The sequence below is a fragment of the Sapajus apella genome, unplaced genomic scaffold (assembly GCF_009761245.1).
Source record: "Sapajus apella isolate SASKATOON/1434 unplaced genomic scaffold, GSC_monkey_1.0 scaffold3, whole genome shotgun sequence".
In the NCBI taxonomy this organism is placed as follows: domain Eukaryota; kingdom Metazoa; phylum Chordata; class Mammalia; order Primates; family Cebidae; genus Sapajus; species Sapajus apella.
The window spans coordinates 25,014,530-25,041,586 of record NW_022436943.1 but is presented as its reverse complement, the minus strand read 5'-3'; the positions used below and the strand labels follow the sequence as shown (position 1 = coordinate 25,041,586).

The 27,057-nt window shown below is 39.2% G+C and overlaps 1 protein-coding gene, 1 long non-coding RNA gene and 1 pseudogene across 5 annotated transcripts in view; 1 reads left to right on the top strand and 2 right to left on the bottom strand.

Moving 5' to 3' along the window:
- LOC116529945 overlaps positions 1 to 6,122 on the bottom strand; it is a 38,016-nt pseudogene extending 31,894 nt beyond the window's left edge.
- A 6,819-nt stretch (positions 6,123 to 12,941) lies between these two features.
- On the top strand, positions 12,942 to 22,073 carry LOC116532099. The gene is made up of 3 exons (XR_004260712.1): positions 12,942 to 13,028; positions 19,844 to 19,849; positions 22,063 to 22,073. It is a non-coding gene; the product is annotated as an uncharacterized LOC116532099 (long non-coding RNA).
- Positions 13,368 to 27,057, bottom strand: part of UBE2W (ubiquitin conjugating enzyme E2 W) — an 82,960-nt gene continuing 69,270 nt past the window's right edge. For all 4 annotated transcript variants that reach the window (XM_032251177.1, XM_032251171.1, XM_032251194.1 and 1 more), the window contains one exon: positions 13,368 to 14,905. In XM_032251177.1, coding sequence (XP_032107068.1) covers positions 14,892 to 14,905 — 14 coding nt within the window. In that variant the 3' untranslated portion in view covers positions 13,368 to 14,891. The remainder of the gene's footprint in view (positions 14,906 to 27,057) is intronic.

The window sequence follows — 27,057 nt, the reverse complement described above, 5'->3', positions numbered from 1 at the left end:
ACCAAGATGACCTTCTTTGCAGCCTGCTTCTGGACACAGGAATCCAAGTACTAAGACAGTAGCAATAATTTAAAGTTCAATGGGACTCTTGAGGCGTTTCCTGGCAAGAATGGAATCCCTTGGATGGGGACCATTGTTCCAGGACCCATATATTCTTCCTGTTAGAGACAATGCCCAATAAACAGGCCTGTGAGACAAGTGCCGATACAGCATCTTGGAAGATGGCACCCATCTTTGCAGAGTGTTGCCTCTGAACCGATAAGTCGGCTGTTTCTCCAGTAAGCAGTGCTGATGTTCTTTCAGGCTGATTAATTCTGGGTGGTGCATGTGTGATAGGGCCAGGTGACCCCTGGATCTTCGTTGTGAAGTCGGTCTCCTGGTCAGATGCTCCGTTATGTGGGATCCATGCCTGTGAATCAGGCACTCCATAAGATCCCAGACAGTGATGCTGGCTGAGAGACTTTGCAGGCAGAAAAGGTAAACCAACACCCAGAGTGTTATTCCAGTAAGACTGAATTGCTTGCCCTTTGTGCTAGTTTGCTAGGGTTGTTGTAATAAAGTACCACAAACTGGATGGCTTCAACAATAGATATTTATTTTCTCACAGTTCTGGAAGCTAGAAGTCCAAGATCAAGGTGTGGGCAGGGTTGGTTTCCTGTGAGGACAGAGAGGGTAGGGTCTGTCCCAGGCCCTTCTTTGGCTTATAGATGACCATCTTCACATTCTTCCTGTATCTCACATCTTCGTCCCTTTGTGTGAGTCTCTGTGTCCCAATTTTCCTTGTTTATAAGAACACCAGGCTGGGCACGGTGGCCCATGCCTGTAGTCCCAGCACTTTCAGAGCCTGAGGTGGGTGGATCACTTGAGGCCAGGAGTTCAAGACCAGCCTCGGAGACATGGCAAAACCCCCATCTCTACAAAAAATTAACCAGGCATGGTGGTGCACACCTGTAGTCCTAGCTACTCAGGAGGCTGAGGTAGGAGGATTGCTTGAGCCTGGGAGTTGAAGGCTGCAGTGAGCTGAGATTGTGCCGCTACACTCCAGCCTGGGCAACAGAGCGAGACCCTGTCCCCCCTGACAAGAAAGAAAAGCAGTGCCATTGCATTAGGGCCTGTTCTAATGACTTCATAATGACTTGATCAACTCTATAAAGACCTTGTCTCCAAATAAGATCACATTCTGAGGTTCTAGGTGTTAGACTTCAACACATGAAATTAAGGGGCATAGCCGGGGACCACATGGACTAATGGAGAAGGCATCTGACTTTCAATTTGAAGGACACACAGTTCAACCCACAATACCCTTCTAGGACAAAAGGATCCCAATGTAGTTAACGTGACATCAGCTGGAATGTTGGGTGCTGAGTGTATATACATATTTTAATTATATATATACTGAGTATATATACTATTCATATATATATGAATTTATATATAATCATAATTATATATATATATATATATATTTTTTTTTTTTTTTTTTTGAAATGGAGTCTCAACTCTGTCCCCCAGGCTGGAGTGTAGTGGCACCATCTCGGCTCACTGCAACCTCTGCCTCCCAGGTTCAAGTGATTCTCCTGCCTCAGCCTCCCCAGTAGCTGGGATTACAGGTGCCCACCACTACACCCAGCTAATTTTTTGCATTTTTAATAGAGATGAGGTTTCACCATGTTGGCCAGGCTGGTCTGGAACTCTTGACCTTGTGATTCGCCTGCCTTGGCCTCCCAAAGTGCTTGGGTTACCGGTGTGAGCAACTGCTCCTGGCCTAATTATCTATTTTTATATAAAATATATCATATGTAAAAATATGTATATAATACTTACTAGAAATATTCTGCATTGTAGTCTGATTACTTGGAAAGAGTGTAATCCTCTTGAGACTTGCTTTTTACGTTTTTTTAGAGAATTCATTAAGAATTAATTTTTGCTCAATACTAGGCAATAGTTTCTGAATGTTCCACCCTATGCCATCTGAATTGTACGATTTTGCACTCTGGCTGGAGGGAACACAAGCTCTTCCCAGCTTGTGTGATCTCTGCCTATCACTCATTTTGGATGGTTCCCTCCCCAGGTTCATGGCCTCCCACACACGCTGAAGCTGCACTGGCTGCCCTCTGAGATCCTTGGGGACCTCTCTCTACAAAGCCCTGTCCTCTTTAGTACTCCAAACTGAGGACTCCAGTTACCCTGGGCCTCTCTGGACTTCCGGCTTTGTTTCCCCAGGTCAGGAGGATGGCTGGGCTCCACCTGCTTCCCTTCACTCCTGCAGTTGGGAGCACCATCCAGGCAGGGAGCAGGGGCAGGTGTAGGGCTCACTCCATCTGTTTTCCTTCTTTCAGAGGCTGATGCCCTTTTTTGCCTACTAGCCAATGTTTTGAAAACTGTTGTTTCAGCTGGGCGTGGTGGCTCACACCTGTAATCCCAGCACTTTGGGAGGCCAAGGTGGCAGCGTCACCTAAGGTCAGGAGTTCAAGACCAGCCTGGCCAAGAAAGTGAAACCCTGTCTCTACTAAAAATACAAAAATTAGCCAGGTGTGGTGGCAGATGCCTGTAGTACCAGCTACTTGGGAGGCTGAGGCAGGAGAATTGCTTGAACCCAGGAGGCGGAAGTTGCAGTGAGCTTAAATCGCACCACTGCACTCCAGACTGGGAGACAGAAGGAGACTCCATCTCAAAAAAATAAATAAAATAAATAAAATGAACATTCCACTGGCATCTAGTACTCAGGAGGCTGGGACTGGAGAATTGCTTGAACCCAGGAGGCGGAAGTTGCAGTGAGCCGAGATCGAGCCGTTGCACTCCAGCCTTGGTGTCAGAGCAAGACTCCACCTCAAAAAAAAAAAAAAAAAAAACACAGAAAAGATGTAGAACAAATGCTTAGATGTGCTATTAATCAAGAGGGATAACGAATATTTTGCATGATAGAATAAGAAAACAAAACACTATTGAATACAGGATCAGAAAAAAAAAAAAAAACCAACAAACGACAAGTCTCAATAGGAGGGTAAAACCAAATGAGGTGAAATCCTCTTTTTATCTAGACAAGATCTCACACTATGTTGCCAGGCAGGAGTGCAGTAGCTATTCACAGCCTCCATCATAGCACACCGTGGCCTCAAATGCCTGGCCTCAAGCCATCCCGTAGCTTTAACCTCCTGAATAGCTGGAACTACAGACATGGGCCTCCACGCCTGGTGCAAGATGACATCTTACAGGAAGAAGTAACGTACTTTACTTTGGACCAAAACAAATAAACAAAACAAAACTACTTACACAAATATAACCAACACAAAAGACGTGGCTTTTACCAATCAAAATCATGAGTGAAGTGGCTGCCAAAAAAAGTGAATTCAAGCCTGGGCAACACAGTGAGACCCTTGCCTCTACAAGTAAATTAAAAAATTAAGCTGGGCGTGGTGGCTCATGCCTGTAATCCCAGCACTTTGGGAGGCCGAGGTGGGCAGATCACGAGGTTAAGAGATCAAGACCATCCTGGTCAACACGGTGAAACCGTGTCTTTACTAAAAATACAAAAATTAGCTGGACGTGGTGGTATGTGCCTGTAGTCCCAGCTACATGGGGGGCTGAGGCAGGAGAATCACTTGAAATCAGGAGGCAGAAGTTGCAGTGAGCCGAGATGGTGCCATTGCACTCCAGCCTGGGCGATAGAGTGACTCTGTCTCAGAAAAAAAAAAAAAAAAAGAATTAACCAGGAAGGCCAGGCATGGTGGCTCATGCCTGTAATCCCAGGACTTTGGGAAGCCAAGGTGGGTGGATCACTCGAGGTCAGGAGTTGGAGACCAGCCTGGCCAACATGGCAAAACCTCACCTCTACTAAAAATACAAAAATCAGCAGGTGGGTGTGGTGGCATGTGCCTGTCATACCAGTTACTCGGGAGGCTGAGGCAGGAGAATTGCTTGAACCCAGGAGGTGAAGTTTGCAGTGAGCCAAGATGGCACCACTGCACTCCAGCCTGGGCGACAAGGGTGAAACTCCATCTCAAAAAAAATAGCAATTTTTTTCAAGTTTGTTTTAAACAGCAAACTTTCTTCTAATGCAAACTTAGTCACGTGTGTCCCTGAGGTAACTGCAAGGAAGTGCAGTAGCTATTCACAGGCTACTATTTGAAGTGGTAAGACCAGTTCTGGTTACTACACTTTAAAGCGTCTTTGAAAATCTTGATCCTACAAAAGAATGATGCAAGGATTTGAAAATGTATCATATTAAAAATCAGTGAGGGAGATGTTTTCCTATGTCTTGAAATATGTACTGAAAAAACCTGAACATATCTGGAAAAGAGACCAGGACTTATTCCGTATCTTCAGAAGGCAAAACTAGAAAAAAGACATAGTGTGTGTTAGTTTGTTAGGGCTGCCAAAACAAAGTAGTTCAAACTGGATGGCTTAAAAGAAAACAGAAATTTATTGTCTCACAGCTCTGGAGGCTGGAAGTCCATGATCAAGGTGTCAGCAGAATCATGTTCTCTCCCACAGCTCCAGGGAAGAACCTTCCCTGCCTGATCACAGTTCATTGAGACTCAGTAGGCATTCAATATTATTTGCGTATAAAGACAAACAAGATAGGTTCTCATTGAGAAGATCCCAAGTTATGCTAGGCAGATCAGCAAACCGTATCAGATCATGTCAAATTCCTCTAATGCTTTCTAGATCTGTTTACATTGTTTCTGCTGGTTTTCAATCATGGTATCTTATTTCCTAGAATGTGATTAACTTTATGTTCTAGGAAGAAATTATCTTCCTCCAGAGAGGATTTTCATTTGCTTCTGCATGTCACCTCCTGAGGACACTGCCAGTTAGGAACCACACCTTAATCCAAGTCCAAGGCTTGACATTCCCTGAACCACCCTCAAGTGGATCCAAGTCTGAATCATGGCTGGTTTACTTAGCTATGAAGTAGACCTACTGGGTCCAGCTTTAAATTATTTCTTGGCTGGGTGGGGTGGCTCACACCTGTAATCCCAGCACTTTGGGAGGCTGAGGTGGGCGGATCACAAGGTCAAGAGATCAAGACTGTTCTGGCTAATATGGTGAAACCCCGTCTCTACTAAAAAAAAAAAAAAAAAAAATTAGCTGGGCATGGTGGTATGCACCTGTAGTCCCAGCTACTCAGGAGGCTGAGGCAGGAAAATCGCTTGAACCTGGGAGGTGGAGGTTGCAATGAGCTATTGCGCCACTGCTCCAGCCTGGTGACAGTGTGGGATGCTGGGGTAGTAGTTCAGGCTTCTTGTTTTAGGCATATCCTGGGCAACTATCCTTGTGATACTACTGCCCACACAGTGGGTCAGTTTCATTACTATTTCTTCCCAACTGATAAATGCCCCGAGGACAAAAGCAACCCTTTGTTGCTGGGCTCATCTCTCTGCTAGTGAAAACTGAAGGACCAAATTACTTAAATCTTACCCTGGCTCACAAGGACCTACATCATCCCAAATACCCTGCTCACCCAGAACCAGCCACGCAGTTCTTCGTGCTGATTTTCATGCAAGCTCCTCTCCTGTCCTAGCTTTTTGTACTAGGGAACTCTTAAACCCATCTACAAAGTTTACAATTTTCACACCATGACAGAGTATTTTTATGAGATGGAGTCTTGCTCTGTCACCCAGGCTGGAGTGCAGTGTGTGGTCTCAGCTCACTGGAACCTCTGCCTCCTGGGTTCATGTGATTCTAGTGCCTCAGCCTCCTGAATAGCTGGGACTACAGGTGCGCGCCACCATGCCTGGCCAATTTTTTGTATATTTAGTAAAGATGGTGTTTCTCCATGTTGGCCAGGCTAGTCTCAACCTTCTGGCCTCAAGTGATCCGCCTGCCTCGGCCTCCCCAAGTGCTGGGATTACAGGTGTGAGCCACCATGCCTGGTCCATGACAATATTAAAATAAATCCACAGGGTGCATGTGCAGATTGGTTACACGCATGTATTGCATAAATACTGGAGGTTTGGGCTGTATTGAACCACTCAAATAGTGAACACAGTACCCAATAGGTGGTTTTTCAAACCCTGGCACCCATCCCCCACTCCCTTTTGGAGTCCCGTGTCTATTTCCATCTTTACGTAACACAGTACTTTTCGCAGACGTTTGTGATACTCAGAAACTATCTGCATCTCTTAAGGCTTGTCACATTTTATATGATATGCTTTTCTATTTATTACCTCCCTTATTACATAAGCCCTTTGAAGATACATACCTCATCTCCCACCCTTCTTGGCATAGGAAAGGTACACAATAATTATCTGTTTAATGTTGGTTTTTAACCTCTATGAATGTCAGGTTTACCTTATGATTTTATGCTTGAGATGCATTTAGTTTAAAACAATTTGTGACAAGCAATTTGCCTTGGAGATAAAGATATGAGAAACACCTATAAAAAAGAAGCCAAAACCAATGAAGAATGATTGATGATTTATTTAAAAGTAACTTTCTCAAACTCTCTGGGATAGAAAGAGCAGGGTATTCTGCTGTAACATTTTACTCAGATAGTTGTTCCAGACTTAGGTTTCAAAATTGCTAGCACCTAAGTTTCTTTGAGAAAGCTAGGATAAAAATACAAGTATAATCAAGTTAATTCAATACACACTTATTAAATGCCTATATGCTACAGGTACTGTATGCTACGTACTGTGTGCTATGTGCTGGGGCCACAAACACAATTTCAACACTGTTCCTATTGTTAAAAGTTCAGGATAGATGACTGGCAGGGGGTGGAGAGAAGAAAGGACAAGGATGACAACCTTTTAGCTACCTGTGAACCAGACATTTCATGTAGAAACGCAGATCATGAACATTCTAGGAGCAGGGAAAAACATTAGGACAATGGAGGCTTGCATTGCTACCGCTTGTGAAACAAGGTTTGTGAGGCTGAAGAGCAGCCCAGGGACACCCAGACCAGGTAGTAAAAGACCCTAATAGTAAGGAGACTGGAGAGAGGGTAGAAGAAACCTAAGAGATGTTTTCAAATTACACTCAGCAGGACTTGAAAAATGCAAGAGGAAGAAGACTTCTCATCAGTGTCACTGCTTGGTTAACCAGGTTGGATAGGTATGTCATAAAATTATAGCAGGATAAAAGAAACGTTTTCATTGGGGTATGGAGACATAAAAGTTTAATGCTGAATTGGCTATCCGCAGGATATAGCCATCTATATCAGGTAGTTGCCTGATGAAACATATTCACCCACATGAAGTCCCTGAAGGCCAGGTACAGACATGAGAAGATACTTCCTACCTTAGCTGATAAACTTTCCTTATTAAAATATTTCCATAATCCACTTAACTGTAAAGGGTATAGGGATTCCCACTTACATATTTCACGCTATCGAGGCAAACATTAAAAATAAACTTAAAAAATGGTTGAAAGGAGCCCCAAACAGGAGAGAGAACCACTGTGGCTTTGAGCTTTATTATCCAAGTACACAGAACTCTTAGCTGTGTCACTTGACCCTTCAATTCAGCTTATGTTTAATCTTGTTATCTATTATGTTAGTGTGAAAATGAGTAAGAAATACAGGGAGGACATCAACAGAATCACTTATCCAGAGTAGCTTAAACTAGTGGAGAAGTCAAATCCTACCATGGGAGGTAGAAACTACTTTAAAAGGACTATAATAAAGGAAAAGGGCACCATCAAAGTACAAAGGAAGATGGATCATATATTTATCTAACCATCTACTAACATAGTTGTGTAGAACGGCAGGAACAGCTTGAGACATGATTGTTTTTATGGCAGAATGGCTGCCTCAATGACTAAGGTACTCCTGAGGCAAGCAGATCCCCTGTAGAAAAGAAAACTTATAATTACCAGCAGAGCGTATTTAATTCTGTTGGGAATAAGAGATACTGAAATAGCCCCTTCTTGCGATTATTTCCTTTCTCTTCTTGCAGCTTCAAGAGTCACTCATTTAAGTCAATTAGTTGATCTGTTTGTATACTCCAGAAAGCATCCAGAAGTTCTTTACAGTATGTCCGTAATTAATTGTACAATTTGAAGTTCAGCAACATCAGACTCACGATAACTCTAAGCAAGTGCCCAGGTCTCCATTTCCATCTTCTCTGAAAACACTCAGTCTTTAATTGTGACTTATTAAAACACAAAGAAACACTAAAACTAGCTATATATTACACAACGATGATGTGTTAAATAGGTGGTTTAAGTGACTATCTTCATTCTGTTGCACTCATTTTGGAAATGTACATGCTCCTGTTTCCATAATCCTTTAAAACGCAATCTTTTGCAAAGAGAAACTATTGTACAAATAAAGTTTTACATCATAAACTAAAAAGAGGTCTGGTATCTATCCAATTTAGTATTCAAGTCTACAGAAAAAATTCAATGACAACTGCTTTATTATTAAAAGTTATGAAATTCCATAAAGCACACAAAGTAATCTGCATTCAACAAGTCTGATACATGTATTTAAAAATATATAACATAGATTTATGTCTTAACATTTATATTCTATTTAAAAAGTAGTGACCTTACATATTTTGCAACTTGAATTTATAAAATACATAAATCCACCTTATTCAAATCCTCAAGCATGAGCTTTCATTCCTGTTAATAAAATGCATAATCTGTAGTTCTGAATGATGAAAGGAAAATGGTACCAACTAAAATGAACAAATTCATTTTGACCTGAACATGCATTTAGTTTTTGGCTACTAGATAATCAACTCAATAATCCATTCAAGTAATTATCTTACCTTGAGCCTGACCATCAATTTGCCTTTACATAAGCCATGTGTGGTTAACTATGAAGAGATGCCATTTTCATGGTATCTGACAAAATTTACCAAGTTCCTTATGGTAGATTTCAGGCTTTAAATTTTATGTTTCAGGCTTCAAAAGAGGCAAGATAATTCAATCTTTCCACATACCAGAAAATCTGACAAGTGATGTCATTTTGAAATCATATTTTGCCTTTGAGAAAACTTAGAATTGTTGTAGAACCAGTAAGAAAATAGCTTAAAATTATTGTAGGACCAATCTTTTCTCAAAACCCAGGGAGTATTATGTGCCAAGAAATAGAACAAGAACTGGATCTCTCCTTTTCCCAGTCACTCACTCACCAAATAAAACTGGAGTTCTTGAGGTATGATAAAATAGATCAGCTCCTATTCAGCATTCCTTCCACATATTCAAAATACCCTATTTTAACAAACATTTTTTTCATTAAAAAAATAGTCATTTAATCATTCTGAAGACATCACAAAATACAAGTCACAATATTAACATGTGAAAATTAAAATTACAATTAACATCTCACCAGGATCACTGAACCCTAACTTCAACTTTCAGGACAGAGAGCTGTTTCAAGTACTTCTAGATTTTATGTGCCTCTAATGATAATAATGCACATAAACGTATCTTTATATTAGCAAACAGACCAGACATGGTGGCTTGTACCTGTAACCCAAGCACTTTGGGAGGCTGAGGCAGGAGGAATGCTTGAGCCCAGGAATTCAAGATCAGCCTGGGCAACGTGGTGAGCTCTCGTGTCTTAAAAATATATATATGTATGTCTCCAGGCATGCTGGCATACACCTATAGACTCAGCTACTCAGGAGAGGCTGAGGGAGAAGAGTACTTCAGCCAAGAAGGTCAATGGTGCAATGATTGTGCCACTGCACTCCAGCCTGGGCAAGACCCTGTCTCATAAACAAAAACAACCCATACACAATTCATGTTGAGAAAGCATCTCCCATAAATTATTTTTAAAAAATAATTCCAGGCTGGGCACGGTGGCTCATGCCACTTGAGGTCAGGAGTTTGACACCAGCCTGGCTGACACTGTGAAACCTCGTCTCTACTAAAAACACAAAAATTGGGCAGGGCGCAGTGGCTCACGCCTGTAATCCCAGCACTTTGGGAGGCTGAGGTGGGCGGATCACGAGGTCAGGAGTTCGAGACCAGCCTGCCCAACATGGTGAAACCCCATCTTTACTAAAAATACAAAAAATTAGCCGGCATGGTGGTGTGCACCTGTAGTCCCAACTACTTGGGAAGCTGAGGCAGGATAATCGCTTGAACCCAGCAGGCAAAGGTTGCAGTAAGCTGAGATCATGGCACTGCACTCCAGCCTGAGTGACAATCTGAGACTCTGTCTCAAAAAAAAAAAAAAAAAAAAAAAAAAAAACCAAGTATTAGGTGTGGTGGTGCATGCCTGTAATCCCAACTACTCGGGAGGCTGAGGCAGGAGAATTGCTTAGACCCAGGAGGTGGAGGTTAAAATGAGCCAAGATCATGCCACTGCACTCCAGCCTGGGCGACAGAGCAAGACTCCATCTCAAAAAACATAAAAAAATAGTAATAATTCCACATCTCAAAATGACTTAGAAATTTAAATGGAAAAATAATTTGCAAGGGCAATAATTAGGCTTTGGGAGTCTTCATCCAAAAATAATAAAAATTTCCTTAATATTAGTAATGAAGAACTAATTGCAGCTAACAGCTCATTTACCAAGTAATTATTCAACAAATTTAGCCATCCATCTACTGATGAACTGAAATCAGTATCAGAAATTCCATGTGTTTTATTTGTACAAATAAGAGCCTTTTTCTTTTTCTTTTTTTTTTTTCTGAGACAGAGTTTCAATCTTGTTGCCCAGGCTGGAGTGCAGTGGCGGGATCTCAGCTCACCGTAACCTCCACCTCCTGGGTTCAAGCAATTCTCCTGCTCAGCCTCCCGAGTAGCTGGGATTACAGGCATGCACCACCATGCCCAGCTAATTTTGTATTTTTAGTAGAGACGGGGTTTCACCAAGTTGGTCAGGTTGGTCTCGAACTCCCGACATCAGGTGTTCTGCCCACCTCAGCCTTCCAAAAGTGCTGGGATTACAGGCGTGAGCCACCACACCCCCTGGAAAGAGAGCCTTTTTAAATTTTTCAAAAATTTATGGCATAATTTTAATATCATCTTTCTCTAGATTCCCTAACCAAACACACACAAAAAAAATTAGAAGTGAGAAAAGGAAACTGCTGAAGACTAATACATTGGACCTCTGTGGGAAGAGACAGGAAAATAGGAAGAAAAATAAAGAAGGGATTTTAAAAAATTTTAAAAGGACTACGAAGAGTACTGTGGCCAGTTGGTGCAGATTAAAAGACACCTTCTTAACAGACCTCAATCATGCACAGGCAGTAAGGGCATTACTATAACACAAAACAGTATAGTCGCCAATTCTGATAATGAATCCTCAGAAAAGAGGAATATGGGTTAAGCTTCAGTTCTTTACATAAACAGTTACACGTTAATTGGACATTTTAAGCATTCAGCTAAGATATGTACATAAAAATTAATGAAAGTGAGATCAAGAAATATAAGCAGCAGCAACCATAAAGGCTTAGAACTAGTGACACTGAATTCTTTATTTAAAAAAATTTTTGAACACACAGTACCTCCTCTTCTCTTCTATTTTTAGGAAAAAGTTATAACAAGTTTTAAATATCTCAATTCTCAAAAACAATAGGCTTTTAAAAAATACGACCTGATTACTAGAAACAGTACGTAGTTACATAACCATTTTCATATCACTACTCATTTCCATTATTTACCAATTCATCTTTGATGCAATTTGGAAACAATTAAGCAGTTACTAGACACCTGTTTTAGAATCTGAAGAAAGGATTATCCACCATAGGAATCTAATGATAATATATATTTGCATACATTTAAAATTTCATAAGGGAAAAGGTAATAAACTATTCTAGTTACTTTATACCAAATATTGATATTTCTAGTCAAAACAACAAGATTCAGATCTTTCTCCAGGTGAACTGTTGACTACATAAAAGCTATTTCCAGCATTTTCTTCTGGGGATTAAAAATGCTTTATTTCCCTGCTGGCTAAAATGATAAATTACATATCACAAGTAAGTCCTTCAAAAGTGAGTATTAATTCCTTAAGAGAGCAACCATAAAATGTATTTTTAAAAAAATTATCTTAAAAACTGAAAACAATCCTTCTGTTTAAAACCTATGACATTAATCCCTACTTGACCAAAAAAAGAAAGAAAAAAAAAAAAAAAAAAAGGGAAGGGCACCATGTTCATGATCTAAGCATGCATAAATAAGGAAGTGAATATTATCACCATCTTAATAGAATTTGGCAAACCAGAAGAATGGACTAAAAATAAATAAATAAATAAATAAAAAAGAAGAGTGTATATTATCTTCTAAGTATCAAAGTCTAATTCTGTAGGCCTATGTAGCAAGTAGTGCCCGCCAAGGGAATCAGGGAGGAGGCAAGGAGCATATTCCTATATACACTTTCTTGATATTCTGGTTGTCTTTCAACAATACATTACAGAGAAATATTCTTTTTATTATTACAAGCCGTTCATTTATTGCCCTCTGTAGAGCAATGACTCAGATAAACGCCTTATGACTTTTCATAATGTAACTTACATATAAATTAAATCTAAGTGCAAGGAGTTTTCAATGATTCCTAAATTCAAGAGAGTGTTGTTAATCTCACTATAAATTTTGAATGTTTGTGCTCCTACATTTTAGAATATTTCATCTTATTTTCTTCTCTTTAAACCGTAAGATGACTGAAATTATCTCATTTTCCTCTACTTTCCTACTTTCCTCTGTTTCATTTTACTTTATGGTATTTATATGTAGAGAGAGAGGTATGTTAAAATATTGTTATAAAAAACTCAATTGAGGCTATATATGACCTATTACTCTGTAGTATAGCATTGTTAATGTTTGACCCAGTATATTAATTCCTTTGGTGAATAAATGTCACCAGTCATTTCTTTATAAAAGCATTTTAGTTAAGAGGACCGGCAATATGGAGACAGATTTCTCCCTCACCCCCAGAAAAAGATCAAGTCAAACAGTAGTGTAGAGCAGTAATGTAAAATATGAAAATACATAATTTACCACTGCAATTTTCATATTAAAAGCAGTTTAAAACTATGAGGAATTCAAAAACTTTCTATCTTGGTTAAACAGGCCAACCAATAAAACTGACAGAGATCACTGTGAGAATTTATATATATATCTAGTCAACATAGAACAAAACTGTTTGTAATTTTTTAAAAGTGGTCATTGTTAACTAGCAGTATATAAACAGTGTCCACAATTTGGTGGCTGGCCACGGCTTTAATTTTTTTTTCAAGTTATTTGTATAGCAGACATATTTTTGAAGTCTACCCACACCCCTGAGTTCAGTAATTATACTTTTAGAGTGTAAAATTATATGCCCTTAATTAACAACATGTACAAAGCTACAAAATGTCATCTATACAGATTAAAAACAATTTTAAAATATTATTTACCAATTATTGATTGAATGGTTTTACTGGGGTACATATTTCAAACCTTTCAGCCAACTGGCTTTTAGTTTTAAGCCCAAATTGATTCATATATTCACTGCAGGATATTTCAAAAAGAGTGCAACAGTAAGGCATTAGTAAAAATAACGTTGCAGTAGAAACAGATTTTGCATATGTGAAAAGGTAATTTATAAAATACATTAATCACTATTTTTAAAAAGAACTTAGTTGTAGTATCATTAACTCACATGGTACTGAGAACTGGACCTTTCAACAATTTTTTTTTTTTTCTATAGAAAATTTTATCTTGCTGTAAGCAAAGTCTTTTCAACAACAACAAAACAAAACCCTCCAGGAAAAACTATATGGCTGTGAGACAAATAAGCAAATATACCATCTGATAGCGATTTTTGCCTAAATTTTAAAATAAAAATGTCCACACTCTTTAGTTAAAACATTAAGCCTCTGTCAAAAATGTATTTCTTATTTTAGGGTACAGGATTAAAGGACAAGATGATACTTACAAGTAAAGAAAATTTACAAGAAAAAACAAAAGTTTTTCAATAAAAGTACTGTAACATTCAAACTTGACTTATAACAAAAGAAACAAGATTGCAAACAAAAATGTTTATGGGTTTTCCAAACATAAATAAATGAAATAGTGTTTAGGCAGTAGGGCTCATGCTGATGGCTAGCAGGAAGTTAACAGAGTATAATCTACTTGGAAAAAAATCTTTAATGTACAAATAAGCCCAAATAATGGACTGCAGCAATTTAATCATCACTGCCATTTTTCTTACTTCCAAAATAAAGCCTTGATTAAACCATTCATACCCTATATTACTCATACCTTTACTTCAGAGATTGAGGAACTATATACAACAACAAATGAATTTATTTTCACCATAGGGATAACATACTGTACCTCTCTGCCAATGTTACTTGAAAATCTTCCATGTCAAAACAACTTGACAGCAGATATAAACAATTAAATAAATACGCAATGATCTTTCATTACAGTCCTTTAAAGACGCATGTTAATTCATGCTGTTAATCTTAGGATCACAGTGCATAGAATCCAAATATAAACAGTTGGGGTGACTTTTAAAGTAACGTTGGATCCCTCACTTTATTTATATTCCCACTATAACCGATAAGTTCATTTCATAGGCCCTATCATGCATTAATCATTGAGTGGCAGGAGTTAATGAAAACTTTTCCTGTTACAACGTCCATTGCCGGCAATGAACGTACCAAAACCGCCAAGGAAGTCATTGTTATTGCACAATACATGAGGACCTGGAGCTTTTCCAAAAGCTTAAAAAAATAAAAATAAAAAATGGAATTATATTTGACGTTTCCTGACACCTGCATTAATACTGTATGACTAATAAAAGCATGTCAGTTGCCTGGACTGAACCAGCGATCAACATGCGCCCAGAATGCACACGAGTAAAAATGCAGTAAAAGGAAGAAGTCTTCATTGCCTATAGGTCACTTCCAGTCAAAGGTTAAAGTTCAAAGACTGAATGATCAAAGTGCTCATTTTCTCAGTAGGACTATCTTCTGCTAGGAGGATGATAACAGTGGCATCAACAAGTATCATCTTTAAGAAAAGGAGAAAAAGATAATTAAAAAGCCAAGTATGTTTAAGTACATTCTACAAGTTTGTTTAATGTAGAAATAATTTCAATTAGCAAGAAGTACATAGTTTAAATGTCTGATTTGCCTCCCCCAAACCCGTGAATACAAAGTGCAATATGCTTTCAATTATACAGTGACAAATAAATTAGTTCTTTCAGGAAAATAGTAGTTCACACAAACCTTAAAAAGATATCTTATTAATACATTCTATTTAAAATTATAAACTGATATATGTTAGCACATATTCAGGATGTATCAATCTTAAGAGAATTGTTTTATGAGCAACAAGTTAACACTGTAATGAGACAGGAAGTAAACTCCTAACCAACAGTGCCATGCTACTGAACACAGAATAATAATACATGATAAGTCTTTAGACATGAAGTAACCATTCTTCAATGAGATACAATCTCCAAATCAATAAATTGTTGAGATAAATTTCCCTTTAGAAAATAAGCTTTCAGACTGGGCATGGTGGCTCACCTCTGTAATCTCAGCACTTTGGGAGGCGGAGGTAGCGGGATTACTTGAGGTCAGGATTTTGAGACCAGCCTGGCCAACATGGTAAAACCCTCCCTCTGCTAAAAATACAAAAATTAGCCAGGCATGGTGGCACGAACTGGTAGTCCCAGCTACTCAGAAAGCTGAGGCAAGGGAATAGCTTGAACTCAGGAGACAGAGGTTACAGTGACCCAAGATCACACCACTGCACTCCAGCCTGGGAGACAGAGGGAGACTCTGATCCCCGCTGCCAAGAAAAAAAAGAAAGAAAGAGAGAGAGAGAAAGAAAATAAGCTTTCAGCAAGTAGAGATACATATGCAAACAGGGTCATTTAAAAAACTCATAAAATTATTTAACAGTAACTTCTGATAGCCTCAGCACATACTTATGTAACATAGACAACTTTAGGATTATTTATTTTACAAAATTTATTTCACAAAACATATCTGAAGGATTTATTCTCAGGATGAGTTATTCTTCAGAAGAAAGCAACGTAAACTAAGCCGGGCGCGGTAGCTCGCACCTGTAGTCCCAGCACTTTGGGAGGCGGGCGGATCACGAGGTCAGGAAATCAAGACCATCCTGGCTAACACAGCTAACTTGTCTCACTAAAAATACAAAAACTTAGCCGGGTGTGGTGACCACACCTACAGTTCCAGAGGCTGAGGCAGGAGAATCGCTTGAACCTGGGAGGCAGAGGTTGCAATGAGCCAAGATCACGCCATTGCACTCCAGCCTGGGCAACAAGAGTGAAACGCCATCCCTACCCAAAAAAAAAAAAAGAAAAGAAAGAAAGAAAGAGAGAAAGGAGAGGAGAGGAGAGGGGAGAGGAGAGGAGAGGGGAGAGGAGGTGAGAGGAGAGGAGGCGGGGAGGGGAGGGGAGGGGAGGGGAGGGGAGGGGAGGGGAGGCGAAGAGATGGGAAAGTACTCAAGGAAAAAATTCTGAAAATCCTAGCCAAAATATTTTACAAATTGTCTGAGATGGTTTGGATATCTCCCCCTTCAAATCTCATGTTGAAATGTGTGACTTTAATCCCATGTTGGAGAGGGGCCTACTGGGGAGGTGTTTGGGTCATGGGGGCAGATCCCTGAGGAATGGTTTGGTGCCCTCCTTGCTGTCATGAGTTCACATGAGATCTCCTTCCTCTGTCTCTTGCTCCCTTCTCTTGCCATGTGACTTGCCTGCTCCCCCTTCACCTTCTGCCATTAGTAAAAGCTTCCTGAGGCCTCACCAGAAGCAGATGCTGGCATTATGCTTCTATACAGTCTGCCAAACTGTGAGCCAAATAAACTTCTCTTCTTATAAGTTAGTCTCAGGTATTTTAGAGCAACACAAAACAGATTAATACACTATCTCATGTTAGAATTGATATACTGCTAATTAAAAACCAGTAAAATCTGACTTCTAAGCTCGGCAAACTCTAGAGTATTCCATGATCCAGTAAATTTCAAGGGGGAAACGGACTGGAGTTTAAAAATAATCATCACTAATTCATTTGATGCTTTTAAATAACTAAGAATAGTATCTTTAAGAAAACAAGTAGATAGTTTATATCCTCTAAGTTTCACTCAAAATTTTCTTGGCAATGCACAATGGCTCACACCTACAATTCCAGCATTTTTGGGGCGGAGACAGATGGACTGCTTGAGCCCAGGAGCTCAAGATCAGCCCAGGCAATATGGCAAAATTTTGCCTCTACAAAAATTAGCCTGGTATGGTGGTGTGCGCCTGTAGTCTCGGCTACTTGGGAGGCTGAGGCAGGAGGATCACTTGAGTCTCAGTGGTTGAGGCTGCAGAGAGCTGTGATCCCCAGGCAACACTGTCTCAAAAAAAAGTGATGTTCCAGCCTGGCATGGTGGCTCATGCCTATAATCCCAGCACTTTGAAAGGCCGAGGCAGGTGGATCACAAGGTCAGGAGTTCAAGACGAGCCTGGCCAAGAAGGTGAAACCCCGTCTCTACTAAAAATACAAAAATTAGCCGGGCATGGTGGTGCATGCCTATAATCTCAGCTACTCAGGAGGCTGAGGCAGAGAATTGCTTGAACCTGGGAGGTGGAGGTTGCAGTGAGCCGAGATCATGCCACCGCACTCCAGCCTGGGTGACAGAGCAAGACTCTGTCTAAAAAAAAAAAAACCTTGTGATGGCTATAAAACAAACTTAGGAATATGAAAAAGTTCCTTAAAACACCACTTCTGCAATAGAGTTACACTCTATAGAGTTTCAGGGTGGATTCTGAAACTAACACTAAAACTACTCATACTTAAATCTCTAAGCTAAAAGATGGCACTAAATTCTACCTAATATGCCAAGATGGCACTAAACTCTACCTAATATGTCAAACTACTGGGGATAAATTTTAGGGTGATACAAGATAACAATGTATACAATAAGAAAAGTGATAGATAAAATTCAATTTGAATATAATGTTATCCAGTCAACTACTAATAAACTTGTATCTCCAAAGACATACCATACCATCTTTGATAGGTGGTGGCATAAACGCATCTTTCTTTACTAGCCTGTTCACTGCAGGAGGATTTTACTATAGTAGGTTTCTGTAGAATGTGCTACCAAAATGATTAGGAAATCTTTGTAAAGCTATTTTCTATATCACAATCCCTGTCTTAGACTGATATACTACCCACTTTGAATACCCTAGTTTAGAAGAAACAGGTGATCCTTAACAGCTGGATCCACAGGGACTTGCAGGATTAAAAATCCACGATGGCTATATGTAATCAAGAGTTTATAAGCAAACTCTAAGTACAGATACAAGTATGAGCCAAAGCCATGGCCATCCTTTTTCTAAATAGGAGGGCCATAACTAAGAAGCAAAAAACTTATCTGTTAGTAGAAAGAACATAGTTTGCTAGCAAGATGAAAGTATTATTGGATACCAGGACAGACTAACTCCAAAAACACAAAAAACAAAAAATGTTGTCACAGTAAACCCATTTTGGGTTGAGACAAATACAGGCTGACAAAAGGTGGTAAAAGAACGACATGTTTAGGCTCGGCATGGTGGCTCACACCTATAATCGCAGCACTTTGGGAGGCCAAGGTGGGTAGATCACGAGTGAGCGAATGCATTCTCTTACCGGGTCCACGAGGGGGCGTAGTTTTAAGGGCAAGAACTTCCCAGCGCCATGCCTCTCCCACCCCCACATCCATCTCTCTCCATCCAGGAGACTCGGGAAGAAACTAAGAGTCAATCACTCCAGCGGAAGTTTAAAGGAACTCCTTTCATTGGCCAAAGGAACTTGGGGATGTGGGAATTTTTCCCAGGATAAAATTTCTCCTTCACGCACACCAGATCTCCAGCTCTCTGGAATGCCCTCCCACATAGTGGGAGCTTTCTTTCCCCTCCTAGATTTTCCCCCTCTGGGGTCCCCTTCCACCCAGTGTGGAAGCTGCTTTTCCTCTCCTAAACCCCATCTCTCTCTCTCAATTCCCTTCCACTCAGTGTGGAAGCTGTCTTTCCTCTCCTGGATTCCATCTTTCTGGATTCTCTCACTCAGTGTGAGAGGAGCTTTCCTTCTCTGGTTTTCCCCCTCTGGGAACCCTTCTCATTCAGTGTGAAAGCGGCTTTTCTTTCACTCACTCAGTGTAAGAGCTAGCTGTTTCTTCCTCTCTCTCCTTTTTCTCTATCTAAATAAATCACTTTCTGCAACCACTTTTTGAGTCAGGCATTTTACTTTATGAGCACACTGCGCCGTGGTCTCCTCATTCTTCAGAGTGACAGACCAAGAACCTGGAGAAACGTTCTCTCAGGGAAGCGGAGGGCTCCCCTGAACCCCTGAACCCCAACATGAGGTCGGGAATTCAAGACCAGCCTGACCAAAATGGAGAAGCCACGTCTCTACTAAAAAAACAAAAAATTAGCTGGGCGTGGTGGCACATGCCTGTAATCCTAACTACTCGGGAGGCTGAGGCAGGAGAATCACTTGAACCTGGGAGGCGGAGGTTGCAGTGAGCCCAGATCACGCAACTGCACACCGGCCTGGGCAACAAGAGTGAAACTCTGTCTCAAAAAAAAAAAAAAAAAAAAGAAAAAGGTATATTTAACCTCTTGGCTACAGTATCTGTGACAAGATAATGGCTTAAAGAAAAATCTAATATTAATCATTTATATTTTTCCTGGAACTACAGAAGCCTCTACTAAAATTACACTTTCAAATATAACATATGAACTATCAGATTCAAAGAGGTAACACCTACCATGGCTAACTTCACTGGGCTTCTGGGAAATGTAAATGAGAGAGAGAACTGTATTAGAAAGAGGTCATTTAGTTTTCTCCTGAGAATAAAAACTATCAAATAGTTTCCAACTATCATGGAAACCCATCTCCTTGGATATCCCCTGGGACAGAAGACTAGAAAAAAAAAAAAAGAGAGAACACAGTAATATAGGTCAGTAGGTACGAAGTAGATGCTACCCCCAAGAAAGAGAAGAGATTTACAGTTTTGTCTCTCAACAATTTAGGGCATTAAAATTTTCCTTTAATGAACCAATTCCAGAAATATTTCAAAGTAGACAGACAACAGACTTGTTAACCAGCGGCAAACAGAAGGCACAAACAAACTGAGTAAAAGTCTGGAGTCAGGAATTTAGTAAATGGTTTTGTAACTCTAAAAGGTAGTACAAATAAAGTTCACAACACAGGTAAATCTATGGACAGCAACTATATAGCAGAAGAAAAGGCGTTTGATACTATTAGTCTGAGACAATTTTATGCTTCTGTCCTCTTGCAATCTTTGTATTTCTACAGAAATGTTCCAGCTGAACAGAATTAGAAGGTAGTCCATAGTTTTTAAAAAATGATATTCCTCTACACCTCCCCCAAATTACAGATTCATCATTTTGTTGGACATGCTATCTAAACATTATGCCAATTCATTTCCTATAAGCCTAGGTCTCTGAAGCCAGTCTTCAACAGCAGCCTTAAGTTACACAGGGTGAGCATCCCTAATCCAATATCTGACACTTTTTAAGCGTTAACATGACACCTAAACTGGAAAATTCCAGACCTGACCTCATGTGACAGGTCACAGTTAAAATGTTGTTTCATGCAAAAAATTGCTTAAAATGCTGTATAGGTCCAAGTGCAGTGGCTCATGCCTGCAATCCCAGCACTTTGGGAGGCTGAGGTGGGCAGACTGATTGAGTCCAGGAGTTTGAGACCAATCTGGGCAACATGGTGAAATCCCATCTATACCCCTCCCAAAATATAAAAAAAATTAGCGGGAAATGGTGGTATGTTGTCTGTAGTCCCAGTTACTTGAAACACTGAGGTGGGGGGATCACCTGAGCCCAGGAGGTTGAGGCTGCAGTGACTATGATCGCACCACTGCACTCCAGCCTGAGTGACAGAGTGCGATTCTGTCTCAAAAAATAAATGAAGTTTTGTGTAAAATTACCCTCAGATCATGTGTTTAAGGTATATGTGAAACATACATAAATTTCATGTTTAGATTCGGCTCCCAACCCCAAGACAGCTAATTATGCACATGCAAATATTCAAACAAAATAAAACAAAACAAACTGAAATCCAAAACACTTCTGGTCCTAACCATTTCAAATAAGGGATATTCAACCTACAGTTTATAACCAACCATTCAATTTTCTAAAACTTTAAAAAGAATGGTTCCAGCCACAGGTCTGTTCTCCCCTCTGTGGGAAGCAAATCATTTATGAATTTAAGTTGTATAAGCCCGAGACTGACCTCAGAAAACAAATAGATCAATATAAATAATGGATTTTAGTTGGCTACCTCACTGAAATTATTTTTATGGTCTCACAAAGAGATATACTTTCTAACTTTCTCAAAAACAATGATTGTGTCTGTTTTATGATATAGAACTTTGAGGTCTCATTCATTTGTGCATGGAACTGTATGCAGATCTGTTTTCTAAGGAAGATTCTAGCCCTGAATCATAAGAAAATTCTTCAGTCCATCTATATGCTGAGGTGAGCCATCTACTTCGAATACCTATTTTGGTTAGGCTTCTTTATTTTTTGAACCCTATTCTCCCTGCTCAATTGATTATTCAAAGCCTAAGAATCCCCTCCACTCCCCTACTGCCTTAACTGGTAATGAATATATTTGCATTTCAAAGCAGTTGTGACTTCAATTCATTAATGAATAGAAACTATAAAAGAATTCTGGAATATTGTTGAGAGATAGTCAACTTCAAGTAATAAAGAAATGTGCAGCTACTATCAAGACAACCTTTTATTTAATATATCCAAAGACCTCTAAACACTAATGGGGTGACTTTTACATTGTAACAAATCACTGTGTGCTAAGTAAGAACCTCAAAAATAAATAAATAAATACAAAGTATGATGCATATAAAGACAGTAACAGTGGGGTAAACAGTGACTGGCCTAATTCTTAAGGGATTCTAACTAATAATCTAGAAAACCACAAATTTAAGCTGAGAGAGGTCTCTCCCAAGAAGTTTAACACTGGTATCCGGTAGCTCAGCTTTAGCATGTCAGCAGAGTCCTCCTCCTCTTACAAAACCAGGAAATGAAGTAAATTTCAGATTTGTTATTTTTCATTAGCTGTGCTTCCATCCTGCATCCAGTATCCAGGAAGTCCCCTTTGGAGTATATATATAGTCACTAATCTAAGCCAAAACCTCTCTTGCCTCTTTGCTTAGATCTGACAAACAGTGACCCACCTTGACGCAAGTATGTTGGGAAACACCACACAGGAAGACTGTGGACCTTGAGACCTGAGGCATACAATTCCACTAAGTTTCTAGAAATTGAAATGCTAAGTGTTTCAGTGAGTTTATCCAATTCTTAGTAAGCCTTTGTTCAGTCTCTGATCTTTCTGCCTTGAAGGTCACATAAGGAAACTGGCCTGTTCTGTAATCTTTTGAAAATTAGATGATGCTAAGAAACATCAAGAGTCTGTATTTCTTGGTAACTTGGTGTTACACTGGAACTAAAGCAGCTAAGCAGACAAAGGTATGCTGACTTGTGGAAAGTTCTAATAAACAAAATTAATGTGTTAGGCTTTTTATAAAGGTATCATTATCTTTGATAAGATTATCCAAATTTATCTATAATGCTCTAAATTCATCTATAATGCCAGGAAAAGCTATTATTCACATTGCCTGTGACTGCTATTCTGATATATAAAAAGAAGACAGTATGTGCTACACAGCTGAAATGCATTAGCTTTTTAAAAGTGAAAGAAAAGTTCAAAGGATATTCTCTGCAGCCATCCTAGTTGGATGATAGAACAACTGCTTTACCATCTTGATGTATAACAAATATTACCATTCTTCGACTGTTATGAAAGTCACTTTCAAAACAAAGTTGTCCCTTAAAGGGAGAATGGTGGAGGGGAATGATTCAAACATTCAGTGTTCAAGGAAGAGGAGAAAATATATATTAAGAGATAAGACCTGTAATCCCAGCACTTTGGGAGGCTGAGGCGGGAAGGTCACAAGAGGTCAAGAGATCGAGACCATCCTGGCCAGCATGGTGAAACCCCGTATGTACTAAAAATACAAAAAAAATTAGCTGGGCATGGTGGCGTGCGCCTGTAGTCCCAGCTACCTGGGAGGCTGAGGCAGGAGAATTGCCTGAAGCCGGGAGGCGCCAAGATTTCGTCACTGCATTCTAGCCTAGCGCCCGGCAACAGAGCGAGACTGTCTCAAAAAAAAAAAAAAAAAAAAAGAAAAAAAAGAAAAAGAAAAAAAAGAAGAAAGAAAGAAAAGAAAAGAGATAAGAATGGTCATTCCAAGTCAATAAACCAAAGATATTTTAAAGAGAATTATCTGTAAATGAAAAAAATAATTATATGTACTCAAGATTGGGGACTGGACTAGAACAGTCATAATTTAGGTGAATAAGAATCCAAGTGCCTTTTAAAAATAGCTTATTTGCATTGGTGGGGAGAGGTGAATGAAGAAGTGATACCTTCAGTCAGTTTATAGGAAAAACGAATTACTGTATGAACGTCAGACTATTTTATATTATGTAAAAGGTTAATTTGGTTTGAAAGCCTTTGTTTTGTTTTTGGTACTTCTCGGCTCACTTGAAAATTGTGTCTCCAGACTACTAAAAAGAACTTTATACTTCTGTCATGAAAGTGTGGATTTCTCAGTAACGTAAAAACTGTTAACTCTGAGAAAAATAACTTCTATTATAAATTGTAATTTAAAGAACTAATCCTTGTATTTCTGGTTTTATCTTTCCCCATTTCTTATTCAAAAGCAGTAGGAAGAAACTGTGAAGATTTTTTTTTTTTTTTTTTTTTGAGACAGAGTCTCAAGCTTTTGCCTAGGCTGGAGTGAAGTGGCGTGATCTTCGCTCAGCTCACTACAACTTCTGCTGCCCAGTGGGTTCAAGCGATTCTCTTGCCTTGGCCCCTGGAATAGCTGAGATTACAGGTGCCTGCCACCAAGCCCAGTTTATTTCTGTATTTTTAGTAGAGAGAGGGTTTTGCCATGTTGGCCAGGCTGGTCTCAAACTCCTGACCTCAGGTGATCTGCCTGCCTTGGTCTCCCAAAGCACTAGGATTACAGGCATGAGCCACTGGGTCTGGCCAAAACTCTGAAGTATTCTTAGATGAAAGACTCCTTATAAATCCTTTCAACCATATAAGCCAGCATTAGAGGGGCTAGAAAACCGATTATCTTTTTGAACTTTCTCTACTAGGGAGTAGTAAATAAAGGAAAAATAGGAATATCCCCTAACAATGGGGTGAGAAAATAGGAGAGGGGGGTGTATTTTAAAAAATATATACATAATAAAAAATTAAACAATGTCTTCTCAAATTGCATGAAAAATCTCAAGGTGGTTTAAAAACACTTGTGGAAAAGAATTTTTCTATTACTAGTAAGACTGAATCTGAACCAGAATTAGTGGAGTCTTAACTTTGACACTAAAAAATAATTATGTTTGGCTGGCCACGAGCAGTGGCTCCCATCTGTAACCCCAGTACTTTGGGAGGCCTAGCCGGGCAGATCACCTGAGGTTGGAAGTTTGAGACCAGCCTAACCAACATGGAGAAACGCCACCTCTACTAAATATACAAAAAAATTAGCTGGGCGTGGTGGCCCATGCCTGTAATCCCAGCTACTCAGGAGGCTGAGGCAGGAGAATCGCTTGAACCCAGGAGGCAGAGGTTGCAGTGAGTAGAGATCGCGCCACTGCACTCCAGCTGGAGCAACAAGAGTGAAACTCCATCTCAGAAAAAAAATAAAAAGTATGTTTGTCAAGATTCCTAATTGGCTAATCTTAATTTTTGATGAATGTGGTAACTTACTACAGTAGGATAGAGGGGTCTCTGACACTCAGGATTTTTTTTTTTTCCTAAAGCTTTTTTGTGGAGGCATGGAGTGAAGAGGCTTAACGTTTGGTCCTAAAAGGCAAGAGACGGTAAAAAGAATGAGAAGCCAGCAATGTAAACTGAAGTAAAAGGCCACTTAATTAAAGTCGGGTTTATTAACAATTTGAAGGGAACTTCAGTGTCCAGTAAGAATTAAGCCTGTTTATTAATGAGTCTATTTGGAAACTTTGTCAAATAATCTCAGAAATAATAGTTCTCATATGACTAGCTACATCAGAATTATCTGGGGGTATCTTAAAAATGAAAGCAAAACCAGCATTCCAGGCACCTTAACAAAGTGTATGAGGTTCCTCCAAGGAGGGAGTACTTAACAAGACTTTGCTGAAAGAGCTTCTAAGAAGAGAGTTGTGTGTGTAGCAGAATTAATTCCAGGCAAATAGCACACGTAGAGGTAACAGATGGCAGACTAAGAAATTGAGTATATAATAATAAAGTGCTACACTGAATATTTCGCAAATTAAACTTTTCTTAAGCATTATTTTTTTAAGGACAGATTTCCTGAAGTTTAATAACTGAAACAAAAGGTTTGCTCTTGAACTTCAAGCTTGCTAAATATTGCTAAACTGCTTCCTTAAAGGTTATACGAACTTGCTACATATCACCAGCAAGTATGAAAACACTTTTATTCTACTCTTTACTCTCCTTCAGTATAGCATTTGTTTTATAAAACTCTGCAGATTCAGAAAATGAGTTTCAAAATCTTAAACTGGTAATTATTTTACTAAGCTGCACTTTTTTGCCTATGTTGTCATTTATCCATAAACAGCTTTCATAAAGTCTTTATTTTTAATAAGCTATAAACATTTCACAATTTTTTCAAAGTTTATAATGATAGTGGTTTAAAGTTATTAAAGTTATAAAAGTTGTACATTTTCATATAACTGAAGGTTTAATTTCTTTGTGATTCCTTTTAAATTCAGAAATTCTTCCTTCCTCCAGGGAGCTGATACTCAACATTGGAAAAAACATTTTTTTGTGGTATTTTAAAAATATTAGGCCAGGTGCGGTGGCTCACGCCTGTGACTGCAGTGCTTTGGGAGGCCGAGGCGAGTGGATCACCCTGAAGTCAGCAGTTCAAGACCAGCCTGGCCAACATGGCGAAACCCCTGTCTCTACTAAAAATACAAAAATTAGCCGGGCATGGTGCTGTACCTGTAATCTCAGCTACTAGGGAGGCTGAGTCAGGAGAACTGCTTGAACTCAGGAATTGGAGGATATGGTGAGTAAAGACTGCACCACTGCACTCCAACCTGGGCAACAGAGTGAGACACCATCTCAAAAAATAAATAAAAAATAAATATAAATACTGAATCTACAGGAAATATTTTATGCAGTGAAAATATTATTTCTTTCCCCAAAGGATTACCAGTTTTCCAAGATGATTACTTACTAAATAATCCTCCCCCTTCTCACTGATTTGTAATGCCTTATTTATCATATATTCAAATGTTATATACACAAGATCTAAATAAGAGGAATTGTATTTCAGTGATCTATTCTTCCATTAATAAGTTTTAGTATCCTGTCTGATAGATTAATTCTCCCCCATTACCTTTATGTTTCAAAATTGAAACTCTACTACTCTTCTCGTCTACTATATTTTCCCAAACTTTTCAAACACCTATCTCCCTCCCCACCCTGCAATCATTTACTGAATTTTTAATGAACTCCATTGAACCTGTAAAATATACGTATTTTTATTTCACAGCTCTTAAAGTTTTGTCACCTTCTTCTAAGTCATATGTGTTTCTCATTGATATTAGCCTAAATTTTCACATTCCTGTCTCTCAGGAACAGCATATTTCTTTGTGTTTTCTAATTTGTAACTTCTGGCATAGTTCTATTGCACTGACTCTGGTTAGCTACACCAGTTCAATACCTGAGTAACTCTTAAGTTTTTAATCTACTCAACTTAGGTGAGGATACAGAAGGTTTCACATTGGATAGAAGAAGATAAGTGGAGAAGGCCATAGCTGAATTAGTTTTTGCTAGTTATAATTTTGTATCAGGTTAACATTAAGGAAAAAAATCCCACACACAAAAAACTCAAAGACAATACTCTTTTATATAGGCCTCTTATTTATATTAGCCATATCGAACCTAACTGTCTACTCTATTCTATGATCAGGATGAGCATCTAAATCAAAATATGCACTGATCGGTACATTACGAACTATAGCCCAGACAACTAGAATAGGGAGCTTTCTTTAATTTGAGGAGGTACCTCTAACTTAC